We start from the raw sequence: 25,888 nt of genomic DNA on the forward strand, positions 1-25,888 counted from the left end.
ATTGAGATTGGACGCCATGTTGCGTTTGGAGAGCCCCTGATGTGCCTAAACAGTAGAAATCCCCCACAAGTGACCCCATTTTGGAAACTAGACCCCTTAAGGAACTTATCTAGATGTGTGGTGAGCACTTTGAACCCCCATGTGCTTCACAGAAGTTTATAATGTAGAGCCGTGAAAAAAAAAAATCGCATTTTTTCTACAAAAATGATCTTTTTGCCCACAAATTTTTATTTTCACAAGGGTAACAGGAGAAATTAGACCACAAACGTTGTTGTACAATTTCTTCTGAGTACGCTGATACCCAATATGTGGGGGTAAACCACTGTTTGGGCGCACTGCAGAGCTTGGAAGAGAAGGAGTGCCGTTTTACTTTTTCAATGTAGAATTAGCTGGAATTGAGATTGGACGCCATGTCGCGTTTGGAGAGCCCCTGATGTGCCTAAACAGTAGACATCCCCCACAAGTGACCCCATTTTGGAAACTAGACCCCCCAAGGAACTTATCTAGATGTGTGGTGAGAACTTTGAATGCCCAAGTGCTTCACAGAAGTTTATAATGCAGAGTCGTGAAAATAAAAAATATTTTTTTTTCCACAAAAAAGATTTTTTAGCCCCCAAGTTTTTATTTTCACAAGGGTAACAAGAGAAATTGGACCCCAAAAGTTGTTGTCCAATTTGTCCTGAGTATGCTGGTACCCCATATGTGGGGTAAACCACTGTTTGGGTGCACGGCAGAGCTCGGAAGGAAGGAGCGCCGTTTTGGAATGCAGACTTTGATAGAATGGTCTGCGGGCATTATGTTGCGTTTGCAGAGCCCCTGATGCACCTAACCAGTAGAAACCCTCCACAATTGACCCCATTTTGGAAACTAGACCCCCCAAGGAACTTATCTAGATGTGTGGTGAGAACTTTGAATGCCCAAGTGCTTGACAGAAGTTTAGAATGCAGAGTCGTGAAAATAAAAAATATTTTTTTTTTCACAAAAAAGATATTGTAGCCCCCAAGTTTTTATTTTCACAAGGGTAACAGGAGAAATTGGACCACTAAAGTTGTTGTCCAATTTATCCTGAGTATGCTGATGCCCCATATGTGGGGGTAAACCACTGTTTGGGCGCACGGCAGAGCTCGGAAGGGAAGGAGTGCCGTTTTGGAATGCAGACTTAGATAGAATGGTCTGTGGGCGTTATGTTGCGTTTGCAGAGCCCCTGATATACCTAAACAGTAGTAACCCCCCACAAGTGACCCTGTTTTGGAAACTAGACCCCCAAGGAACTTATATAGATGTGTGGTGAGAACTTTGAATGCCCAAGTGCTTCACAGAAGTTTATAATGCAGAGTCATAAAAAAAATATACATATATATTTCCACAAAAAGGATTTTGTAGCCCCCAAGTTTTTATTTTCACAAGGGTAACAAGAGAAATTGGACCCCAGAAGTTGTTGTCCAATTTATCCCGAGTATGCTGATGCCAAATATGTGGGGGTAACCCACTGTTTGGGCGCACGGCAGAGCTCAGAAGGGAGGGAGCACCATTTGACTTTTTGAGCGCAAAATTGGCTGTCGTGTTTGGAGACCCCCTGATGTACCTAAACAGTGGAAACCCCCCAATTCTAGCTCCAACCCAACTCCAACACACCCCTAACCCTAATCCCAAACCGATCCATAATCCTAATCACTAACCCTAACGATAATCCCAACCCTAACCCCAAAACAACCCTAATGTCAACCCTAACCATAACCCTAATCAAAACCCTAAATCCAACACACCCCTAATCCGAATCTCAATCCTAACCTCAAACCTAACCCTAATCCCAATACACCCCTTATTACAACCGTAAACTTAACCCTAATCCCAAACCTAACCCTAATCCCAAGCGTAACCCTAATGCCAACCCTAACCCTAATACCAACCCTAATCCAAACCCTAACCCTAATCCCAACTCTAACCCTAACTTTAGCCCCAACCCTAGCCCTAACTTTAGCCCCAACCCTAACTCTAGCTCTAAGGCTACTTTCACACTTGCGTCGTTTGGCATCCGTCGCAATCCGTCATTTTGGACAAGAAACGGATCCTGCAAATGTGCCCGCAGGATGCGTTTTTTGCCCATAGACTTGTATTGCCGACGGATCGTGACGGATGGCCACACGTCGCGTCCGTAGTGCACTGGATCAGTGTTTTGGCGGACCGTCAGCACAAAAAAAGTTCAATGTAACGTTTTTTTGTACGTCGCATCCGCCATTTCTGACCGCGCATGCGTGGCCGTAACTCCGCCCCCTCCTCCCCAGGACATAGATTGGGCAGCGGATGCGTTGAAAAACTACATCCGCTGCCCACGTTGTGCACAATTTTCACAACGTGCGTCGGTATGTCGGGCCGATGCATTGCGACGGCCCCGTACCGACGTAAGTGTGAAAGAAGCCTAACCCTAAATTTAGCGCCAACCCTAACTCTAAATTTAGCCCCAACCCTAACCCTAAATTTAGCCCTAACCCTAACCCTAGCCCTAACCCTAGCCCTAACCCTAGCCCTAACCCTACCCCTAACCCTAGCCCTAAACCTAACCCTACCCCTAACCCTACCCCTAACCCTACCCCTAACCCTAACCCTACCCCTAACCCTACCCCTACCCCTAACCCTACCCCTAGCCCTACCCCTAGCCCTACCCCTAACCCTACCCCTAACCCTACCCCTAACCCTAGCCCTAACCCTACCCTTAACCCTACCCCTAACCCTACCCCTAACCCTACCCCTAACCATAACCCTACCCCTAACCCTAACCCTAATTTTAGCCCCAACTGCTGTTCTCCTGCCGGCCGGCAGATGGAGACAGATGGCTGGCACACTGCACATGCGCCCGCCATTTTCTTTTGCCCAGAAGATGCCGGCGGCCAGGAGGAGCAGCAGGAGGATCCAGTGACACAGGTGAGTATTGTAGGGTCCCCGAATCCCCCTATTTCTCTGTCCTCTGATGTGCGATCACATCAGAGGACAGAGAATTACACTTTGCTTTTTTTTTTTTTTGCGGTCGCCGGTAAACAGTTAATTACCGGCGATCGCAAAACAGGGGTCGCTAAAACCGACCCCCGATCATGCTCTTTGGGGTCTCGGCTACCCCCGGCAGCCGAGACCCCAAAGATTCTCGCGGGGGCGGGCGCACTTGCGCATGCGCCCGCCATTTTCAAGATGGCGGCGCCCACCGGGAGCCACGAGGAGCATCGGGGGAGATAGGTAAGTATTGGGGGCCTACCTGGGACCCCTTTTCTCTATCCTCCGATGTGCGATCACATCGGAGGATAGAGAAATTAAAAAGAGATCGCGGTTTGTTTTTTTTGCGATCGCCGGTAAACGGTTAATTACCGGCGATCGCAAATGCGGGGTGGGTTAAAACCCCCCCGAATCATGTTCTCTGGGGTCTCGGCTACCCCCGGCAGCCGAGACCCCGGAGAAAATCCGACTCTGGGGGGCGCTATTTACTTTTTCCACAGCGCCGTTAATTAACGGCGCTGTGGTTTAAGTACCCTTAGCGGCCGCCGTTAAAAGGCGTATCGGCGGTCACTAAGGGGTTAAAAACATCTGAAAACATACATCAAAATAATGGGTCCACCATAATATCAGATAAATGCTAACAGCGCATACACCCAGCCCAGCGCATACACCTATAAAAAGAATCCTAGACTGGCAGGCACATCAGATAAGTGAGGCTGTGTGGGTGCCAAGACCCACGCGTATCGACGCTTGAGGCGTCTATCTCTATATACACTGACCTTGAGAAAGACGCCTCGAGCGTCAATACGCGTGGGTAAGATTCACCCTAGGACTGAGGTGGGAGGTGTATTGGTGATTACCATTGTTACGGGTGCTGATTTTCCTATACCTCTACTTGAGTTTGTATATGTGTGGGACCACAGTTCCTGGTGGCTCATATGTACCAACCTGTCTGCCCGGTGTCTTGGAGCAGTGATTTGTGTAATGCGCACATTTATATTATGTAGGCTATCATGATCGGTGGTTGCTTATGTCTATTAGTGAGAGGATTCGTACTAGCTCTGTGAGGTGCTTATTTCTGTTAGCATTTATCTGATATTATGGTGGACCCATTATTTTGACGTATGTTTTTAGATGATTTTAAATGTCTTTGTGTATGTTGTTCTCTAAATAAAGATTTGTGTTATTCTTAAATTTTCTGTGGTGATCCCTATCTTTATGCATACACTTGCTCTTGTTTATCGCTAAGAATCCAACCTGCAAAGCTGATCTGGCGACAGCAATCAGAGAAAGTTGGAGCCAGATTGAAGAGTGATATGTGACCCTCATTAAGTCCATCCCTCAGATACTGCAAGCTGTTATAAAAGCCAGAGGTGATGAAACAAAATACTAGTGATGCGCTGGAGTGTTTTTTTTGTTTGTTTGTTTTTCAAGATTCCATAATTTTTTCCCACATAATTGAGCGAGTCCATATTTTTTTTCCCTCTGCTTGTTCTAAAAAAGTAACCACTACTGACTACAACATTTTTTGCTCTTGATTTCATTTAGTGTTTATTAAAGCCAGAAAGTTGTCATTTAAATGACATTAGTTTTCTGCCATATCTGTGATCTGCTTTTTTTTCTACAAAGTTAAACAACTGAATGAACATTCTCCAAGGCAGGTGATTCCTTAATTTTTGCCAGGGATTGTAATATGCATGGCCACTTTTATGCGGGTCATACAATTGATGACTGCCAGACAAGACATGCATCCGCCGATTATTTGGCCAGCTGCCATCTCAGCCAAGACTCCTATTCACAATAGTGCTCACTTGGTCAAGCGCTCCTATATTCTCTATGTGAAAGTTGCAGATTCAAATGTTTGTTGGAGGCTTATCTGAATGAGTACAATAGGATCGGCATTAGTGATGAGCGAATATACTCGTTGCTCGAGATTTCTCGTGCATGCTCGGGTGTCCTCCAAGTATTTTTTAGTGCTCAGAGATTTCGTTTTCATCGCCGCAGCTGAATGATTTACATCTGTTAGCCAGCATAAGTACATGTGGGGGTTGCCTGGTTACTAGGGAATCCCCACATGTAATCAAGCTGGCTAACAGATGTAAATAATTCAGCTTCTGCAAGGAAAACTAAATCTCCAAGCACCTACAAATACTTGGGAAATCTCGATTAACGAGTATATTCGCTCATCACTAATCGCATTCCAAAATAAGACATGTGCGATCGACATCTCTCACGACCATCAGTTGGCTGATGCCTCCATACACATTAGACAATTGATCGAACCCGTGGATATCAAAGCGTTCAGCCAACATTGGTCTAATGTGTATGGGGGGGCTTTTGTGAGACAGTATGTATAGTCATTTCCAGGTTTCAAAAACCTAAATTTGGGGCAGAGTTTTTCAGATTTTTCTTTTTTTTTGGGGGGGGAGCGGGCTTGGCGGAGTCGTATATTATGTTCAAACATTTTACCAATAAGTCTTTTTCATCCATAACATCTTAATTATGATAACTATATGATTTCATGTATAGGGTAGAGTCATGCGCATTGAAACTGTACAGGCAGAAGCAGAATGTTTTTTTTAGCCTTTACTGGTGGTGTTCTATTGTGGAGAATACCTGTGAAGAAGGGAAGAGGAGAAAATGTGTACTGTTAGACCATGCCACAAGAGCACAATATGGCCCTATAGATACCTAATCATAGAGGTTTGCACTAAGCTACAACATGCACATGGACCTTCTAGTAAAACCATAATTTATGATGGATGAGTATAGTAAATATAACATGGTTCTATTTTTCTTCATTTCCCTTTCATCTTCTTGAAGGACACCACCGTGTTTCCTCTTTTGACCTCAGTGCTGATGGATCCCAAATACTTCAAAAACCCAGAGAAGTTTGACCCTGATCGCTTTTTGAATAAAACTGGAGGTTTACAGAAGATTGACGCGTTCATACCATTTTCAACAGGTACTGAGAAGTTGGGAACAACTGAAAGGTCACGGGTTGAAGATTTCAGTACTGAAAGTGAAGTTGCAAATGACAGATTATGGGTGTTATATTATTTTGGGCAGTTGAGTAAAATTCTCACCAGGAAAATGGCATCTGTAATTCATGATGCTAGACACTGAGAATGTGAAGTGTTAGGTCGATTTCAGAACATCATGGTCTGTTTAGTCTAATGTGAAGACCACAAGTCTTCCCACCTACAGGTCAAACCTTTAGTGTGAAGTGATGGCAAAAGTTCTATGCTCTCTTGCTCTTGGTGCAGCATCTTTATCTTTTGTAGTAGAAAGTCACTAATGTCTATAATCCACATATTTTTTCCTTTCCTACAGGGAAGAGAATCTGCCTTGGAGAAGGAATGGCAAAAATGGAGATCTTTCTTTTCCTCACCTTCATATTGCAGAATTTCAATTTGAAATCCGATGAAGACCCTTCTTCTATTGACCTCTCCCCTTTGCCTAATTCCAATGGCATAATCCCTCGCCCATATAATATACAGTTGGTTCCTCGCTGACCCAATGGTGTACCCTAAAGATTCCTGGCTAAAATTACTGATCTCGACAATTATCAGTTCCAACTATGGTATACTTATATCGGGCAGACTGAACCATTGGGCCAACTGAGACTCAAGGTTTCGAGAACCTTGGCAAGAACTACTGTACAAACCCGCAACAATCTGTTCAATATAAATGAATTGTCAGACTAATAGGAATTAAACTGTTGTGAAATGATGGCTCATAAATAAACTGGTTAACTACTTAACTGATGTGAGGAAAAATGTTTTGGTGGTAACAGGCAGTTATCCTGGTCGCACTCTACAAAGAATTAAGAGAGACGACAATGCAAAGCATAATAATCTGGAATTATCAGACTGAGATAATCAGTTCTTGTAATGGATGTAAAAGCAAACCTCACAGAACAGCTTTCGAACTGCTTCTGTGTAACTAATGTGCTCATTGTGGTCTGCCCAGCGGATGACCATCAAATTTGACATAAGGTCTAGAAATTAGGGAAGAGTTCCCATACTTGGTGGGAAAGGGTAAAAAGTTTGCTATACAGAATAGTCGCTATATGAATTCTCCATGTCAAATTTTACATGGTCCAGTGGAGAATGGTGAAGGACCCTCTTGCACTTCGGTTTTCAAGGTATCTTTTAATACCCCCATTATAAGCCCTTTTGGCCAGGAGAAAATGAGAGCTATAAATAAAAGAAAAAAAATACAGGTTTGAACATGACTATCACAGAGGAAAATTAAAATCCATAAGACATCTCCAAGGAGGGGACATACAGTATCTCCCTCACATTGAACATATGTGGAATAGAGAAAACTAATTACAACTGGAGGAGGGTTGACACTTCAACCTCAGTTGAAGCAGTGACCCCTGCAGTGACCAGGTAATTAAAATAGGAAGGTGTATACTGGGAACCAAATACCAGAATCGGAATTTGTTTACACAGAGGCATAAGCTTCCCAATGTCGGTGCCATTGGTCAGATATGAACATTTTGGTTTACATCTATCCAATACTTATGGAAGATATATTTTCGGCGTCATGGCAAAGGAATGAACGGATCGCATTCACTCACATCACTGTAAGGCCATTAGAGCTCCTCAAACTTAATAACAGTCCAGTAGATGATGTTACCAAGGTCATGTTTGATCTCTATGTAAAGGTAAAATCATGACAAGAAATATGACGGCAATATCTACAGCCTGGTATCTCCAGGGGAAAAGATATCTTGTAAATTTGGGGATATCATAATATTCTGAAGGGCCGAGCACCACCCACAATCAGACCTCACATGAGCTCATCAAAGGGAGGTATGTGGACGCAACCTTGAGCTAATGAAATGCAGTATTTGGGTCTGGGTCATTTGTCAATACTTGGAAGGTACAGCTTGCTGTAGGTTCTGTTCATTTTCCAATTGGAGTGCCTCCTTTGCTAAGCTCTGAGCCATTTCCGTGACATCAGGTGTAGTAGTTTTCTTTTGTTATTACTTTATATTTAATGTAATAGTATATATTCAATTGTTTGTTCCCATTTTGTATCATCTTGTATACTTTTTATAAACACTGCCTATCTTTCTAGATTAAATATATAAAATGTAATCTCTCTGGTCCTCTTGCTCTGTAAGCAGCACCCCTGAAGCCAAATTTTATCTGTAACGGGTGTCCAATCTGCCTGTATAAATGATTGGTGTTGACAGTAGTAGTAGTTCCTTTTTTGTTATTGTGGAGCTGGCAGTGATCGTACCGAGATATATATATATATTGTAGTGTCTATAATGGTCGAATAGTCGATGGAAGGTATGTGTCAAAGAGATGGCTTGTCTCTGTGATGTAACCCAGAGTATATTCTCTGGTGCATGAAAGCACTGAGGTTCGTTCATTGCACCTGGGACCGGGTTGCATGTAGCTATGAGAGACGGGCAGGTCTTGCTACCCACATACCTCACCTCTGGGTGTGGTTACAGCCTATATAATGGAGGCTACTGTTTGGCACATGGTCTGTGTGTTGGGAGGGAGAAAGCTTCCTGTGTGTTTGGCTCCAGACCAAGCCTGAATACTGGACACTAACCCAGCCTGTGTACTCAAAGGCCTGGTAGAGCAGAGCCCTCCTAAGGACATTGTGACTTTGTTTTGCCTGACCTGAAGGATTTTTACTTTCTGTTGGTGCTTCTGGGGTTTATGACGCAATAAACCCACATAAACTTTTAAAGGAACAAGCCTCCTCCCCCCCCCCCCCCCCGTCACACCCAATTGAGTACAACTGTAACGACCAGGCCGAACATTCCCTGCTATCCACCCCCAAAACGGTGTCTGCAGCCGAAGGAATTATGACAAACACCAGTCTTGGGGATAACAGTTGCTTTTACTTCAGCAGGAACGGGAATTATAACTTGGAACAAATAAGGAACAGTCTCTCATGGGTAGTCCATGGCAATTACGGTTCACACTTAGATGCTGAGATGTGATTGGGGTCTGGAGCTTTAAGAGCACTGGACAGTGTCTTTTGATAACTTACAGAAGGAGATAGACGCAGTGCAGAGCCCCAGAGTCCTGGTTCGTTGCAGTAATGTTGTTCTTCCACCAGGGGGAGTGATGTTACTTCTGAAGACAATGAAGGAAATCTGCTGTCCAGGTATCACAGCCACACTTCACACTCCAGTCCACCAGGGGGAGCTAAGGGTTCTATCTATTAGGCCACTCCTCGCATAAGGTAAAACTGGAGGGTTGGTTAGGAAGTTAGTCAGAAAGTGGGGAGAGTGAGGACAAGGAGTCTGAGGAGAGTTCCTGGCTGGGGACCAATGAGGAAAGGTCTCCCGGTCGAGCTGGCTAGGGTGATCTCTGGTCAGATCCAGACTGAAGTCTGAGGAGGGAGAAGGACACGGAGCTGCGCCTACAACCCATGCGGCAGCATCCCAAGAAAGGACACGAAAGGAATTGTGCTGTAGTGAGTGAGAAAAGAAGTCATAGCAACAGAAGTGAAACATCAGTGGGAGACCAGCTAAGAAGCAGGCTGCCTCCATCTGAAGCGCAGATCCGGTGGCAAGAATACCGAGGGAGTAAAGAGCTCTATGCCGTTACTTCAGAGACTGGCAGGGCAGTTAATTCCAAGTTGGCTGTCCGACCTTCATACCTAAGAAGACACAGTGGCAACTTGTGGGGGTCGGGGCATCTCTAGGGTCCCTATAAACAAGCCTCAGGTCATCAGTTATACGGGTTTTGTCCTATCCGCACCACCTGGGGGACAGAGAGGAGTAACAAAAGTGAGGACCTTATGGTTGCTTATGCAAGTAGGGACCTACTACGATACTGTGCGCTAGGGGAAGACTATTGAATTCCTCCTGGATAAGGGGACTCTGGAATTGCCTGCAGACCAGCCGAACTCTGCCTTCCCTGTAGTCCCTACTCTGGACTGTGGATGCTGAAGCCTTCAGTTAAAGGTAAAGAGACTGCACCCCTGTTTCCTCGTTATTCACTGCGCTTTGCACCATCCACCATCTACACTCTGGGAAGCCCTGGGGACATATTTCACCTGTGGGAAGGTATACCATCTAGCTGCCATAACATCACCCCAGCGGACCCCTAAGCAGCGTCGGTCACCCTGACCGAATACCACAGGTGGCATCACAAACACATTATCCTATAAACTACTGTCCACCTTTTATTGGACGCTCCCTCAAAGGGCCACGGACCGGGTCCAGCCACCGTGACATCCCCATCGACTGCAGAAAGGGGGCTCAGTACTGAGTACCCCCATTGCCCTTACCCTGGGGGCGACCCATTACCTCATGGACATCCTCAGTTTAAAGGACCCAGTCTTGGCTGCAGCCTCTGTATATACTATATCTTTACTCCTACATCCATGCCAATAATTGTTAAATAAAATGTAAAATTGATAAGACATAATTTGCTTTGAAATGATGTCTCGTGCGTAGACTGCGTAATTCAAGATTCAGTATACTGGAAAAAGATTTTGGTAATAACAGGTAGTCGTTATGAAGGTTATACTAGACTGGTAACAAATAGGTATGGCCATATAAGGTCAATTATAGCCAATGTACCTGGAAGCTATTCATCTCCTAGATTATTAGACAGTCTAGATGGCCTTATATGGTCAGAAGATGTTGGATTGATAATGTTCCATCTATGTCTTTTGATATGTCTAATAAATACCTTTTTGACACTTTACAGAGCTGATATTGGTAGCATACATATTCAACATGAAGCAAATATCAAACTTTGTTAACACACCATCCTTTTTAGTTGTTGCAGCACCAACAGCAATAAAAGTTTAACGGATGAAGACAGATTTTCCCAAACTTTCTTCCCAAGGAAACAATTATGACGTGCTTTGCCATCACTAAGGGAAATCCTCAAAATGTAAATGTCCTTAATTTTTCATGTTCAGTACAGTATTGCCGTGCATTACAGCATCACGCAAGTAAAGGTACTGTTACACTAAACGACTTACCAACGATCACGACCAGCGATACGACCTGGCCGTGATCGTTGGTAAGTCGTTGTGTGGTAGCCGGGGAGCTGTCACACAGACCGCTCTCTCCAGCGACCAACGATCAGGGGAACGACTTCGGCATCGTTGAAACTGTCTTCAATGATGCCGAAGTCCCCGGATAACCAGGGTAAACATCGGGTTACTAAGTGCAGGGCCGGAATGTAAGTATGTACTGTTTTATTTTTTTTACTTTTACAATGGTAACCAGGGTAAATATCAGGTTACTAAGCACGGCCCTGCGCTTAGTAACCCAATATTTACTCTGGTTACAAGTGAACACATCGCTGGATCGGCGTCACACACGCCGATCCAGCGATGACAGCGGGTGATCAGTGACCGAAAAAAGGTCCTGATCATTCCCCAACGACCAACGATCTCCCAGCAGGGGCCTGATCGTTGGTCGCTGTCACACATAACGAGATTGTTAGCGGGATCGTTGCTACGTCACAAAAAGCGTGACGCTGCAACGATATCATTAACGATATCGTTATGTGCGAAGGTACCTTAAGTCTGAAGTATGTCAACTTAGGTTCTGGATCTTCTGTGGATTTTGCCCTTTGCCAAGTAGTTATTGATATCTGTGACAAATTTACACCAACATTAAAGTTTTGTGTAGATCATCTTGGGTTTGTTCACAAGTTGTAGATTTGCTACTGATTTTCCTTCTGGATTTTTGAACAGTAGAGATGATGAAATTTTCCCAGAACAATTTTGGCCAAATTGAACATATTTTATAGGTAAATTAAATTTACAGGGGAGTTATCTTCTGTGAATTGAACGTTCCTTATTATGTTCTAGGATGTTTCCAGACACCATAATAAACAAAGGTTGTAAATAAAAAAAATTAGGGTGATCAATGAGTGGAACAGGCTGCCACAAGAGGTGGTGAGTTTGCCTTCCATGGAAGTCTTCAAACAGAGGTTGGACCGACATCTGTCTGGGATGATTTAATGAATCCTGCTTTGAGCAGGGTGTTGGACCACATGACCCAGGAGGTCCCTTCCAACTCTACCATTCTTTGATTCTATGAAATTAATATTCACCTCATCGCTCACTGGTCCTGCCACCTTAACAGAATTCTGTCTGCCCTCAAAGCCTCTTCTTTTCCCCTTCCCAATCAAATGCATCATCTGCAGCCTCTTCACTCCAGGCTGTGGTTAGGCCTCTGATGTCACTGCTCATTATGGCAGGGGAGACATAGGTAAGCAAAAAGTCACGGCCAGAAGTGAAGAGGCGAAGAGGATTCATGCTATATGGGAGTGGGGAAAAGAAGAGACCTTGAAGATAGGATGACAGGACAGCAGACTTTAGGGCAAGGGTGACAACTGAGCGATAAGGTGAGAATTGTGAGCATTATCATTTTTCTTTTTAACTGTTTGTAAGGCCCTCTATGGTTCAGCAAAATGCAGTTTGCCCCAATTTAGCTAAATTTGCACAGAGCAAATTGCAAAAAAAAAATTTGCGTTAAATAGGATATAGATTTTTGTAAAATTCGAGAAGAATTCTATTTTAATAAATTCACTTATCTGTACTGAATAGAAAATCTTCAACATATTACATTAGCAATAAAGAGAAGAGAATGAGAATTCCAAAATTGCATCCACACTGCCAAATTTAGCCTAATTTATTTATTTTTCTTCACTCCAAGGCATGTTCAAAAATTCTATCTACAGATTTTAAGTCTTTTTACAATGTTTAGAGTAAAGTCAGAAGCAAATCTGCAGCAAAATCCACAAAAGTGTTTGCTTGGAGACTCACAATATAATCTGTAACTGATTTTTACCACTATTTGACAATTTTTCCTAAGGAAAGTTCAGGTTCACTAAAAATCTGAGATACAGATTACTAAAACCCAATCCATATCTTGTGGAAAAAATATGCACAAACGTTTTGTCCTTGTGTAAACATAAAAGACTTTCCGTTCACTCAGATCATGTTCACACGTTCAGTGTTTGGTCAGTATTTTCCTTCAGTATTTTTAAGCCAAAATCAGGAAAGGATGAAAAATGCAGAAGTGGTGACGTGTTTCTATTATACTTTGCAACTCTACCATGCTCCACCCCAACTCTGCCTCTACCACTTGACTCTTCCACAGTCCCATGCCGTCTTTTGGAAAACCTCACACATTAACAGTTCCCATCGAATACCATATCACAAACATAGCCAGCAGTATTTGTTTTGAACAAAATATTTTTTTAAGCCACTACCACGACAAAGTAGACACTTTTGGCCAGGCCTTACTCTACTCTAACCTACAAAACATTTCTTAAAATATAAAATACTTTTTGTTAGGCTTATTTTTATTTAGGGGAATGAATCACATACATATTTTAAAATGACCAATAATACAGGAGATACATACAAGAGATAAATACCATCACACCATGACCAGACCACATTTTACCACCACATAGTTACCGAACAATACCACATACAAAGGACAAATACCACCACACCATGACCAGACCACATACAGTGGGGCAAAAAAGTATTTAGTCAGTCCGCAATAGTGCAAGTTCCACCACTTAAAAAGATGAGAGGCGTCTGTAATTTACATCATAGGTAGACCTCAACTATGGGAGACAAACTGAGAAAAAAAAATCCAGAAAATCACATTGTCTGTTTTTTTAACATTTTATTTGCATATTATGGTGGAAAATAAGTATTTGGTCAGAAACAAAATTTCATCTCAATACTTTGTAATATATCCTTTGTTGGCAATGACAGAGGTCAAACGTTTTCTGTAAGTCTTCACAAGGTTGCCACACACTGTTGTTGGTATGTTGGCCCATTCCTCCATGCAGATCTCCTCTAGAGCAGTGATGTTTTTGGCTTTTTGCTTGGCAACACGGACTTTCAACTCCCTCCAAAGGTTTTCTATAGAGTTGAGATCTGGAGACTGGCTAGGCCACTCCAGGACCTTGAAATGCTTCTTACGAAGCCACTCCTTCGTTGCCCTGGCGGTGTGCTTTGGATCATTGTCATGTTGAAAGACCCAGCCACGTTTCATCTTCAATGCCCTTGCTGATGGAAGGAGGTTTGCACTCAAAATCTCACGATACATGGCCCCATTCATTCTTTCATGTACCCGGATCAGTCGTCCTGGCCCCTTTGCAGAGAAACAGCCCCAAAGCATGATGTTTCCACCACCATGCTTTACAGTAGGTATGGTGTTTGATGGATGCAACTCAGTATTCTTTTTCCTCCAAACACGACAAGTTGTGTTTCTACCAAACAGTTCCAGTTTGGTTTCATCAGACCATAGGACATTCTCCCAAAACTCCTCTGGATCATCCAAATGCTCTCTAGCAAACTTCAGACGGGCCCGGACATGTACTGGCTTAAGCAGTGGGACACGTCTGGCACTGCAGGATCTGAGTCCATGGTGGCGTAGTGTGTTACTTATGGTAGGCCTTGTTACATTGGTCCCAGCTCTCTGCAGTGCATTCACTAGGTCCCCCCGCGTGGTTCTGGGATTTTTGCTCACCGTTCTTGTGATCATTCTGACCCCACGGGGTGGGATTTTGCGTGGAGCCCCAGATCGAGGGAGATTATCAGTGGTCTTGTATGTCTTCCATTTTCTAATTATTGCTCCCACTGCTGATTTCTTCACTCCAAGCTGGTTGGCTATTGCAGATTCAGTCTTCCCAGCCTGGTGCAGGGCTACAATTTTGTTTCTGGTGTCCTTTGACAGCTCTTTGGTCTTCACCATAGTGGAGTTTGGAGTCAGACTGTTTGAGGGTGTGCCCAGGTGTCTTTTATACTGATAACAAGTTTAAACAGGTGCCATTACTACAGGTAATGAGTGGAGGAAAGAGGAGACTCTTAAAGAAGAAGTTACAGGTCTGTGAGAGCCAGAAATCTTGATTGTTTGTTTCTGACCAAATACTTATTTTCCACCATAATATGCAAATAAAATGTTAAAAAAACAGACAATGTGATTTTCTGGATTTTTTTTTCTCAGTTTGTCTCCCATAGTTGAGGTCTACCTATGATGTAAATTACAGACGCCTCTCATCTTTTTAAGTGGTGGAACTTGCACTATTGCTGACTAAATACTTTTTTGCCCCACTGTATTACCACCACATAGTGACCAGATAATACCACATACAAGGGACAAATATGGCCACACTGTGAAAAGACCACCTATTACCACCACATAGTGACCAAATACTATAATACTTATAATAAAAAAATCACAATATTAATATTACCACAAGTGTCAATATACACAGGAGCTCTATACATAGTGTACAGAGTATAGGCAATTGAAAGGGAGGAAGGAGAAGGAAATTGGAGCTTACCACGTTGGAAGTTGAATGGTAAATAATCAGACTGAAGTGCCTCCTGGGGGTTCCGCACCCACTGGTAATCACAGACGAAATGGAGGAAGAGATGGGAGGAACCTCGGCAAAACCATCCAGGTGATAAAAGTTTAATACTTTATTGAAAATAAACTGATTAAAACATTAAAACACGAAACCTTGTCCCTGACGCATTTCTAGTGTATATAACACCCATAGTCATAGGATAACTTACTGATGAGGCTTCGGTTCAAGAAGTACAGTGGCTGCAGCAGTGACTGCAGATTCTGCCCCCGATGATGCTTCATTTGGGTATCCCAGCATGCACTGGTATTCTCAAACAAATTTTCATCACACATGAAGTAGAGAAAAAAAGTCCAATAGCTGTTAGATAGTGTAGTTAGAGAGCAGTAGGGAATTTTTAAAGCAAGTACATTAGAAAATAGCTTAGATTCCAGCATCAAATACATAGGAAGTTAGTAGCAAATGATTTTGCCTTTGGACAACCTCTTTAAAGAGAACTGTGGATTTCTTACTGTTAGCAAAACCATGTCACGGATGTGGTAAATGTTCAACGAAACTTATCAGATAAAGCGTCCTAAAGGTTTAAAGAATGTGACCTCCCTTTTTATCCTTTAGTAATGTATATGCTGCAGTTATCTTTAGAGCACCTTGAGCCTGAAATTATTACTACGTTGTCTACTCTTTGCCCTTGATTTTTTTTTTTAAACTTTTCGACATGGTGATGAATTGTGGTGTAATGCCTCGTTAGTATCTGAGGGGCCATGTTGCTTTTTAGCAATGGAATGGTGCCCATCTATGCAGATATACTTGACTTCTGGACATCACAGTAAATATACAATCTAAATATCCACCTGGCATCAACAATCACAGTGAAATCTTAGCCTAATATATTTTGGAGATTTGGGATTCGCAGACACTGGCACATTCATCAGTGGCCTGAGGTACAGCAACCGGACAAACAGCATTTCAAGGGCTCGAAGAACAAGTCCACTGAAAGAACATCACCGACCTGCAGATCCTCACACTTACATTTAACATCTAAGTTGCTTCTGGATAAAGTTACATCTTTCATTTTAGGCACCAAATTTCAGCCTGTTTGGCATTACTAAAAAGAACCTGTCACCAGGTTGAGTGGCCATTTGTTGCTTTTATTATATTTCTGCTCCTCCCTTGATTATTCCATTTATTTCCTTTTTTAATTTGCTATATGGTTATAGAGAGAGGAGACCTTTTATTTAGTGTTCTCAATGAGTTTTATGGTCCTTACAAGAGGGCGATGTTAACAGGATCCTCTGGGGTGTGTCCTTGAGATAATTACCCCATAATTACGCAGCACCATTTACCCAGCGACTCCGGTCACATCACACGTGCGCCTACGTGTACAGGACTTCTTGTACAGGACTTCTTGCTGCATCCAGGCTACCCTACCAATATCAGAATTTATAGAGACAGGATTAACGTTTCTCCCTGCACCATATCTCTTATATTTGTTCTGATGAAGGTCCGGATATGGACCGAAAACGTTCAACTTGCCTTTATGGATGCACATCAATAAACCTTTTGCATATGATAATTATTCATCTAGAGTGCCAAGTTTTTTCGGATTTGGATTTATTGGGCTGGATACTCTACTTGAGCACCTACTCTATACACTACTACGAGTGCCGTGTTGTTCTATTATTACCCAGTGAGCACCACCCCGTTAGTAAAGACAATAAAAATTAACACATAAGAGAACTAATTAACCCCTTCACCCATGGGCGATTTTCCGTTTTTCATTTTCATTTTTTCCTCCCCTTCTTCCAAGAACCAAAACTTTTTATTTTTTATTTTTCCAACTAAGCAGCCAATTGTGGGCTTATTTTTGAAGGATGAGTTGTACTTTTGAATGACACAATTCATTATGCCATACAGTGTACTGGAAAATGGGAAGCGCTATGAAATTGCAGAAAAAGTACAGTTCTACAATTTGTTTTTGTATTTACCATGTTTCTAAATATATGGTAAAACTGACCGGGTGATATGATTCCCCAGGTCAATACGAGTATGCAGATACCAAACGTAAAAAAAAAAAATAGTCGAAAAAACATAATTAAGAAATCTGTAAAAATAAAAAATGTATCACTTTTGTTGTCTTTTATTCAGGACCTGGGGCTGTGGGAGGACTTATATTTTGTACTCTGAGATGAAAATTTTATTGATGCTTTTCTGGGGTAGATACGATGTTTTGATCGCCCTTTATTGGAATATTGTGACAACAAAAAAAGCATAATTCTGGAGTCTTGATTTTCTTTCTCGTTATACTGTTCACCAATCAGATAAATTTATTTTATATTTTGATAGATCGGACATTTCTAAATGCAGAAATGGCATATGTGTATTTTTTTTACATTTAATGGGGCAATTTGAACTTTTGTGTGTTTTTTTTTAAACAACTGGCCGGCGTTCACAGAAGTTTCGTGATGACAGGCACGGGGCTCTTCAGCAGACACCCAGCTGTCATTACAACCCATAGGTTTTAGAGGCAGTTGATGGCTGCTTAAATCAGCCATCAAGGGCGGGGAGAGATGCGGGCTCAGCATGTGAGCCTGCATAAAGGCAAGGACATGACCGATAACATAAATAGCCTTAGGAGGAAGCAGCTGAGAAAATGTTCTGTCACTTCCACAGCACTTAACCCCTTCGCGCCACGCGCCGTACTAGTACTGCGCTGCCGGCACTGCATTTCTGCCAGCAGCAGTACTAGTACGGCGCACCGATCACCGCGGTCTCGCGCTGAGCGCCGCGGTGATCGGGTGCGGGTGTCAGCTGTATATGACAGCTGACACCCCGCAGCAATGCCAACGATCTGCGCTATCGCCGATCGTGGGCATTTAACCCCTCTGATGCCGCTGTCAGTAGTGACAGCGGCATAGAGGGGGATCGCGCAGGGACGGGGGCTCCCTGCGCTCTCCCACCGGAGCAACGCAATGAGATCGCGTTGCTCCGGTGACCCGGAAGGAGTCCCCGGATCCAAGATGGCCGCCGGACTCCTTCCGGGTCATGAAATGACCTAGCTAGCCGGCGCCTGCTGAGAGCAGGCGCTGGAAAGCAAGCTAAACTGCCTGTCAGATCGTTGATCTGACAGTGTGCTATGCAGTGTCAGATCAACGATCTGATCTAATACAGAGATGTCCCACCCTGGGACAATGTTAGAAAGTTAAAAAAAAAAAAAATCCCCAAATAAAAAAAAAAAAAAACATTTCCCAATAAATCCATTTATTTATGTAAATTAAAAAAAACAATAAATGTACACATATTTGGTATCGCCGCGTCCGTAATGACCCGCTCTATAAAACTATCCCACTAGTTAACCCCTTCAGTGAACACCGCAAAAAAAAAAAAAAAAAAAAGGCAAAAAACATTGCTTTTTTATCATACAGGCGAACAAAAAGTGGAATAACACGCGATCAAAACGACGGATATAAATAACCATGGTACCGCTGAAAACGACATCTTGTCCCGCAAAAAAAAGCCTCCAAACAGCATCATCAGCAGAAAAATAAAAAAGTTATAGCTCTCAGAATAATGCGATGCAAAAACAATTATTTTTTTATATAAAATAGTTTTTGTGTAAAAGCGCCAAAACATAAAAAAAATTACATAAATGAGGTATCGCTGTAATCGTACTGACCCGAAGAATAAAACTGCTTTATCCATTTTACCACACGTGGAACGGTATAAACGCCCCCCCTAAAAGAAATTCAGGAATTGCTGGTTTTTGTTCATTCCGCCTCCCAAAAATCGGAATAAAAAGCGATCAAAAAATGTCATCTGCCCGAAAATGTTACCAATAAAAACGTCAACTCGTCCCGCAAAAAACAAGACCTCATATGACTTTGTGGGCCAAAATATGGATAAATTATAGCTCTCAAAATGTGGTGATGCAAAAACTATTTTTTGCAATAAAAAGCGTCTTTTAGTGTGTGACAGCTGCCAATCATAAAAATCCGCCAAAAAAACGCTATAAAAGTAAATCAAACCCCCCTTCATCACCCCCTTAGTTAGGGAAAAATAATAAAATGTAAAAAAATGTATTTATTTCCATTTTCCCATTAGGGCTAGGGTTAGGGCTAGGGTTAGGGCTAGGGTTAGGGTTAGGGCTAGGGTTAGGGTTGGGGTTAGGGCTTCAGTTACAATTGGGGATTTCCACTGTTTAGGCACATCAGGGGCTCTCCAAACGCGACATGGCGTCCGATCTCAATTCCAGCCAATTCTGCTTTGAAAAAGTAAAACAGGGCTCCTTCCCTTCCGAGTTCTCCTGTGTGCCCAAACAGTGGTTCCCCCCAACATATGGGATATCAGCGTTCTCAGGACAAGTTGGACAACAACTTTTGCGGTCCAATTTGTCCTGTTACCCTTGGGAAAATAAAAACATAGGGGATAAAATATCATTTTCGTGGAAAAAAAAATATTTTTTATTTTCACGGCTCTGCGTTATAAACTTCTGTGAAGCACTTGGAGGTTCAAAGTGCTCACCACACATCTAGATTAGTTCCTTAGGGGGTCTACTTTCCAAAATGGTGTCACTTGTTGGGATTTCCACTGTTTAGGCACATCAGGGGCTCTCCAATCGTGACATGGGCTCCGATCTCAATTCCAGCAAATCTTGCATTGAAAAATCAAATGGCGCTCCTTCCCTTCCGAGCTCTGCCATGTGCCCAAGCAGTGGTTTACCCCCACATATGGGGTATCGGCGTACTCAGGACAAATTGTACAACGACTTTTGTGGTCCAATTTCTCCTGTTACCCTTGGTAAAATGAAACAAATTGGACCTGAAGTAAAAATTTTGTGAAAAAAAAGTTAAATGTTCAATTTTTTTAAACATTCAAAAAATTTCTGTGAAGCACCTGAAGGGTTAATAAACTTTTTGAATGTGGTTTTGAGTACCTTGAGGGGTGCAGTTTTTAGAATAGTGTCACTTTTGGGCATTTTCTGTCATATAGACCCCTCAAAGTCACTTCAAGTGTGAGGTGGTCCGTAAAAAAATGGTTTTGCAAATTTTGTTGCAAAAATGAGAAATCGCTGGTCAACTTTTAACCCTTATAACGTCCTAACAAAAAAATTATTTTTTGAAAATTGTGCTGATGTAAGGCTACGTTCAGACTAGCGTTGTGCGCCGCTGCGTTGGCGGCGCAACGCACGACGCACGCAAAAACGCGGCAAAACGCACGCAAAAACGCTGCGTTTTGCGACGCGTGCGTCGTATTTTGCCGAAAATCGGACGCAAGAAAAATGCAACTTGTTGCGTTTTCTTGGTCCGACGCTTGCGGCAAAAAAGACGCATGCGTCGCAAAACGCAACAAACAAAAACGCATGCGTCCCCCATGTTAAACATAGGGGCGCATGACGCGTGCGTCGCCGCTGCGTCGCCCGACGCTAACCCGACGCACACTAGCACAAGGCTAGTCTGAACGTAGCCTAAAGCAGACATGTGGGAAATGTTGTTTATTAACTATATTATGTGATATAACTCTCTAATTTAAGGGCATAAAAACTAAGAGTTTGAAAATTGCTAAATTTTCATAATTTCCGACAAATTTTTGTTTTTTTCACAAATAAATGCAAGTCATATCGAAGAAGTTTTACCACTATCATGAAGCACAATATGTCACGAGAAAACAGTGTCAGAATCACCAGGATCCGTTGAAGCGTTTCAGAGTTATGACCTCATAAAGTGACAGTGGTCAGAATTGTAAAAATTGGCCCTGTCACTTATGTGAAAACAGGCTTTGGGGTGAAGGGGTTAAAGGGAACCTGTAAGGTCCTTCATGCCCTCCAACCCAGCAGCATTCACTGATATATGAGGCTATGAGGAAATTCTCTTCCTAACCAGCACTATATTACATTATTGAGTCAAAATAAGCTATACAAAAATAATGTATAATGTCCTCATTTGCTATGCTAATGATGGCTTTCACTAGTCGATGGGGCGTTAGTTGCCCCAGACTAGTCAGTCCTCTTTCCACGTTATCACGCCCTTGTGGATGCGATAACATAATTTGCATGAGCGGAGTCATCGCTGCTCATTCAAATCTCGTGCATGTGAGCCACTCATTCCGGATGCGTCACTACGTCTCTGAAGCCAGATGTACGCTTCCCGACTTCAGAGCTGCGCAATGCACATGTCCGGAAGTTTATAGAACAGCTTCCGATCATGCACAAGAATTTGCATGAGCTGCGCATGAACGAGGAGAGTCCTCCATTCTCATCCATCTCTCCTCTGAAAGTGCATGTTGGGGTCCTGTTCTTGAGATAAGTGTAGGCTCCAGTGCTGGCATCTATCCAACATTTTTGGACTATCCTAATGATTTTCCTTTAAGTTTTATAGAGTTCCCACTGAAATCACAGTGATGTTCATATAATGCATTGATGAATTTCCCGAATATCATAGTTTACTTAGAATACCCTAATAAGATAACTAAAATTGGATTTTCTACGCCAGATGATCCCTTTAAAATTCTCTAATTTAAGTACATTTATTCTTGTATGGAGCCTAAAATTTGAGAATGACACAATATAACTTCGCTATATACTTCCTCCACATACAGATGACGATACAGTATCATTAAAATGTCTTTATTATGGCCCCATCCTATGAAAAATCGCCGTCTTAAAAGTGGTCAATGAAATATAACCCTCTTTGCAGATCAGTTATACAGATGGGTCAAGCTCATTTCAATACTTTTTTTTTTAGAAACAAACTTGTCAGTATATTTTCTAAGTCCTTTTTTAGTCAAAACTAAATTAAATAGCTAAAAGTTTGTTGTCAGAGAATAAAGTTAAAATGTAAATATATTTTTAGATATTTAAATATAAAAACACATTTTATATTTTAACTGTATTCTCTGACAACAAAGGTTTTATATTTTTACTATTTTTATACACTAAATACGGTAACTTATAAAATATACTGACATGTTTATATATTATATACGTGCATAGCTCCCGCTGTGAAAAAAGTTATTGGGTTGTCCAGGACTTTAACACTGATGTATAACCAATGGAGGGCAATGGAGGTACAATATGTTCCGAAAAGTACAAATTTATTTAAATCACAATCATTAAATATACACAAAACTTGTAAATATAAACAATTACACAAAAATGTAAACTAAATAATGTCACCTAAAAGCGGGGAATAGCTGTATATCAGGAGAAACCGATAGGGCCACAAATCTCTAAGTATCTAATACTCTGAATTGGAGTATTTAACACAAGCCTACTGGGGGGCACTAAAATGGTGTCTCCATAGAATATCTCCCTTGTCTCGGCTAGGTAGTAATTACTATGTCTACTATATATATAAAGTGGTAACACCTTGTTAGGGGTCGAGTTCCCACCTCTGCACAGGGAGAATCTCTGGCAATCTCCGCTGCGGTCTCCCATTCTTCTCCTGCTGCAGTGGAGCCTGCTCAGCAGAGACGTCAGTCCCAGCTTCTCGCTCAGTCAGACTCAAAGAGTTCAAAGAGTTACTGCTGCTTTTCCTGCTTCTGCCATTGAAGTCAGTGCTGGGCAGCGGCGAGCAGACACTTCTGGGACTAAGTCCTGCTTTTCTCATTCTGAGCATGCCCAGAGTAAAATCTCTCAGTGGAGATTCAGGGTCACATGTTCAGATACTGCAGCTAAAGCCATTGGTCCTTCAGGAAGGTCCTGTAGGTGCTCAGGCTCTGTGGCAGCCTCTCATTGGTCCTTCTAGGAAGGTCCTGTACGTGCTGCAACTATTTAAGGCTCGCATAGCTGCACGGCCATGCGCTAGTATCTTTCTATGTTATGTGCTTTGCGCCAGTGTGGTCATGTAAGTTTGTGTTCAGGGACCTGGCTGAAATAAGCCCCTAGAATGCTGGCACCTCCGGCGAGGAGTTTTGTGTGCATGCGTGACCACTGACTGCTCTCAGTTGGGTAGTTAGCCTGTGCCTCTGTGAAGTCTAACAGGGCAAAGTGCTTTGCTTTCACGGCTACTCTGTGAAATAACAGAGCTAGTTCATACCGCCATATAGTTCCGCCGTTTGCTAGCAGCAAGTTCTCCTGCACGGTGGACCCCGCGCTGCGAGCGCACCAATTACAATAAAACATCTATATTTACTCAGTGCGTTCCGCTAGCCCTAACACACCTGTTTTACTAATTAACATATAGTCTCATTTGCCCTGCTCTGATTCAGCATGATAAGATGAATATATCAATATTCCAAATCTTGATCAGGTGTAATCCATGTCAGGCGATAATTCAACAAGCAGGCAAAACAATATCAAAAGATCTAAAAGTACCTGTAGTCATAGTAAAACCTTGATAGTGGTCCCGTGGCGCACCTCGACTCGCGTTTCACTGCCTCTGCATTTCCCCTCTTATGATTTTATTGTGCAAAAGTAGTAAAAAATCGAAAATAAATACATTTAAATTTGATATCACCATTCTAACCTAGAGATTGAACATAATGTGACCTCCAAATGGTGTCATTGAAAAATACAAATAGTTGAAAAATACTCCTGATTAAAGTTGAACAAATTTCCTGATACTCGATTTGGGTAGATTTGCTCAATCCTTTCGGGACTCCTTCAGGAAAAAAATTTGGACCATTGGAATGTGCTAATGAAAAAAACGAAGGAGAAAAACAATTGATCCTGAAACAGGGTTAAATATATTCTGTTGCCTCCTTCCTCCATGGATACTCCTCACTTTATCCCCATCCCCTACATGCCTAATGCCGGACCAGCTGGGCAAATTATTTGCTTATCTTGCACGTACGGAGTCCCTTTACTTAATTATTGTGTGTGTTTGGGAAATCCCTGCAGTTGTTAGATGTAATTGCCTGTGATGCAGCATATTTTGCTTTCTACTGGAATAAATCCAAAGCTCAACGAGAGGCTTGTCATTAGGGTAAAGGTCTGAATGTGTATGGGCGGGGAGTCGAACAAAACAATATCACATCTAGACTGTCCTGAAATTCTGCACAACACCTGGATACACTCAACGATCACACATCTAAGGTAAGCACTGACATAACACTACGGTGGAAAAGCACAGAGAAACTTTTAATTAAGCACCTTGCCTAAAGAAAATTGGGGAATTACTTAGTTTTCTGTTTTTTTTGGTAACTTTATTACCCGACGTGGACATTTCGTCCCTTATGTATTAGTGAAAATAGGAGAATTCCTGAATTGGGGCCAAAGTTGATTTGCTAGAGCTGAGATATTTTTTGAAAAGCCACTTTCACATGTTCAGTAATTATTTAGTATTTTACATTAGTATTTGTAAGTCAAAACCAGGAGCGGAACAATCAGAGGAAAAGTATAATAGAAACATGTCATCACTTCTACATTTATCACCCACTCCTGGTTTTGGCTTACAAATACTGATGTGAAATACTGACTAAATACTGATAGGGTAATTCTTGTGGCCCATCCACTCACCGCATAGGCTACAACAGCTTCGGAGACCCACTGTTTCTTAATGGCCCTTTAAGAAGATTAATGCCGCCTGATGCACCAGTAGAAATAGGCTCTGTGACTTTAAGAGTCCCTCCTTTGTAAATAAAACAAGATGGGTCTGCTTATGTGTCACACACCACATGGCCAGCTAGGGGTGTTAAATGTTACAATGACATTTCCCGGTGAATGCATTTGTAGTGGTTGAAAGCAATGTTAAAGTTGAGAAATGCTTTAAAAACGCAACGTCTGAACTAAGCCTAAGTGGGAGAGGAAATTTTCGGTCTGGGGTTAAATATTTGGCCTCATTAACCTGCAAAGGATGTACCTTGACATATTTCCAAGCAAAACCCGTTTTGATTTCGTTTTCATGTGTGTTTTGTGGCACCGGGATAAATAGCATGAATCTCAGAAAAAAATGATTAAGACTGTGAACTAGGAGTCAGGAATGTTTCCAGGGGAGATCCCCATGATCCCCATGATGTCCCTGTGTCATTTGAGCAGTGTTTCCATCATTTTCAGACTTTTATAGACCTTAAAAGGACCCCCAGGGGGATCACGGTAAAAATACTCAGGTCTCCCATAGACTTACATTGGGCTCGTTGTTCTGGCCGAGTACCCGAGTATTCCAATCTGCTCGACCCGAACAACGAGCACCCGAGCATTTTAGTGCTCGCCCATCACTAATGGCAAGATTTTGGCAGTCACAATTTTTCACCCTACTGACTACCTCTCTTGCATAAGCCTCTTCTGCCCATGACATTTTGCTTTTTATATCTTCACACGCACTGAGAACTTTTAGCACTTGCATTAAGGACGTGGCAGCTAAGTATTTACACCGTTGATTCATCTGTAGCAGGGTTCTTGATATGGTAAGATCTAGGAAGTCAAATTCACAGCAAACTCCGATGATAAATGCAATTTCTTTTTATTCAAGAGTAAGTAACATCATCTCAGAGCAAGAAAGTTATTCATCCGACATATAACGTCTAGACACTGTCCCGGGTCTTGTTCACAAAGGACGCTCTGGGGTGAGGGGAGGAAATGAGCATATTGTTAGTGAAAATATACCAACAATGATAATAAA

The 25,888-nt window shown here is 42.3% G+C and overlaps 2 protein-coding genes across 7 annotated transcripts in view; both read left to right on the forward strand.

Annotated features, from left to right (window-relative positions):
• Nucleotides 1-6,748, forward strand: part of LOC138661782 (cytochrome P450 2A13-like) — a 117,897-nt gene extending 111,149 nt beyond the window's left edge. For all 6 annotated transcript variants that reach the window (XM_069746698.1, XM_069746699.1, XM_069746695.1 and 3 more), the window contains exons 9-10: nt 5,809-5,950; nt 6,319-6,748. In XM_069746698.1, coding sequence (XP_069602799.1) covers nt 5,809-5,950; nt 6,319-6,500 — 324 coding nt within the window. In that variant the 3' untranslated portion in view covers nt 6,501-6,748. The remainder of the gene's footprint in view (nt 1-5,808; nt 5,951-6,318) is intronic.
• Nucleotides 6,749-24,230: 17,482 nt separating this feature from the next.
• Nucleotides 24,231-25,888, forward strand: part of LOC138661781 (cytochrome P450 2G1-like) — a 59,861-nt gene continuing 58,203 nt past the window's right edge. The window contains exon 1 of the mRNA XM_069746692.1: nt 24,231-24,363. Coding sequence (XP_069602793.1) covers nt 24,266-24,363 — 98 coding nt within the window. The 5' untranslated portion in view covers nt 24,231-24,265. The remainder of the gene's footprint in view (nt 24,364-25,888) is intronic.

The sequence above is a fragment of the Ranitomeya imitator genome, chromosome 2, assembly GCF_032444005.1.
Source record: "Ranitomeya imitator isolate aRanImi1 chromosome 2, aRanImi1.pri, whole genome shotgun sequence".
NCBI classification, from domain to species: domain Eukaryota; kingdom Metazoa; phylum Chordata; class Amphibia; order Anura; family Dendrobatidae; genus Ranitomeya; species Ranitomeya imitator.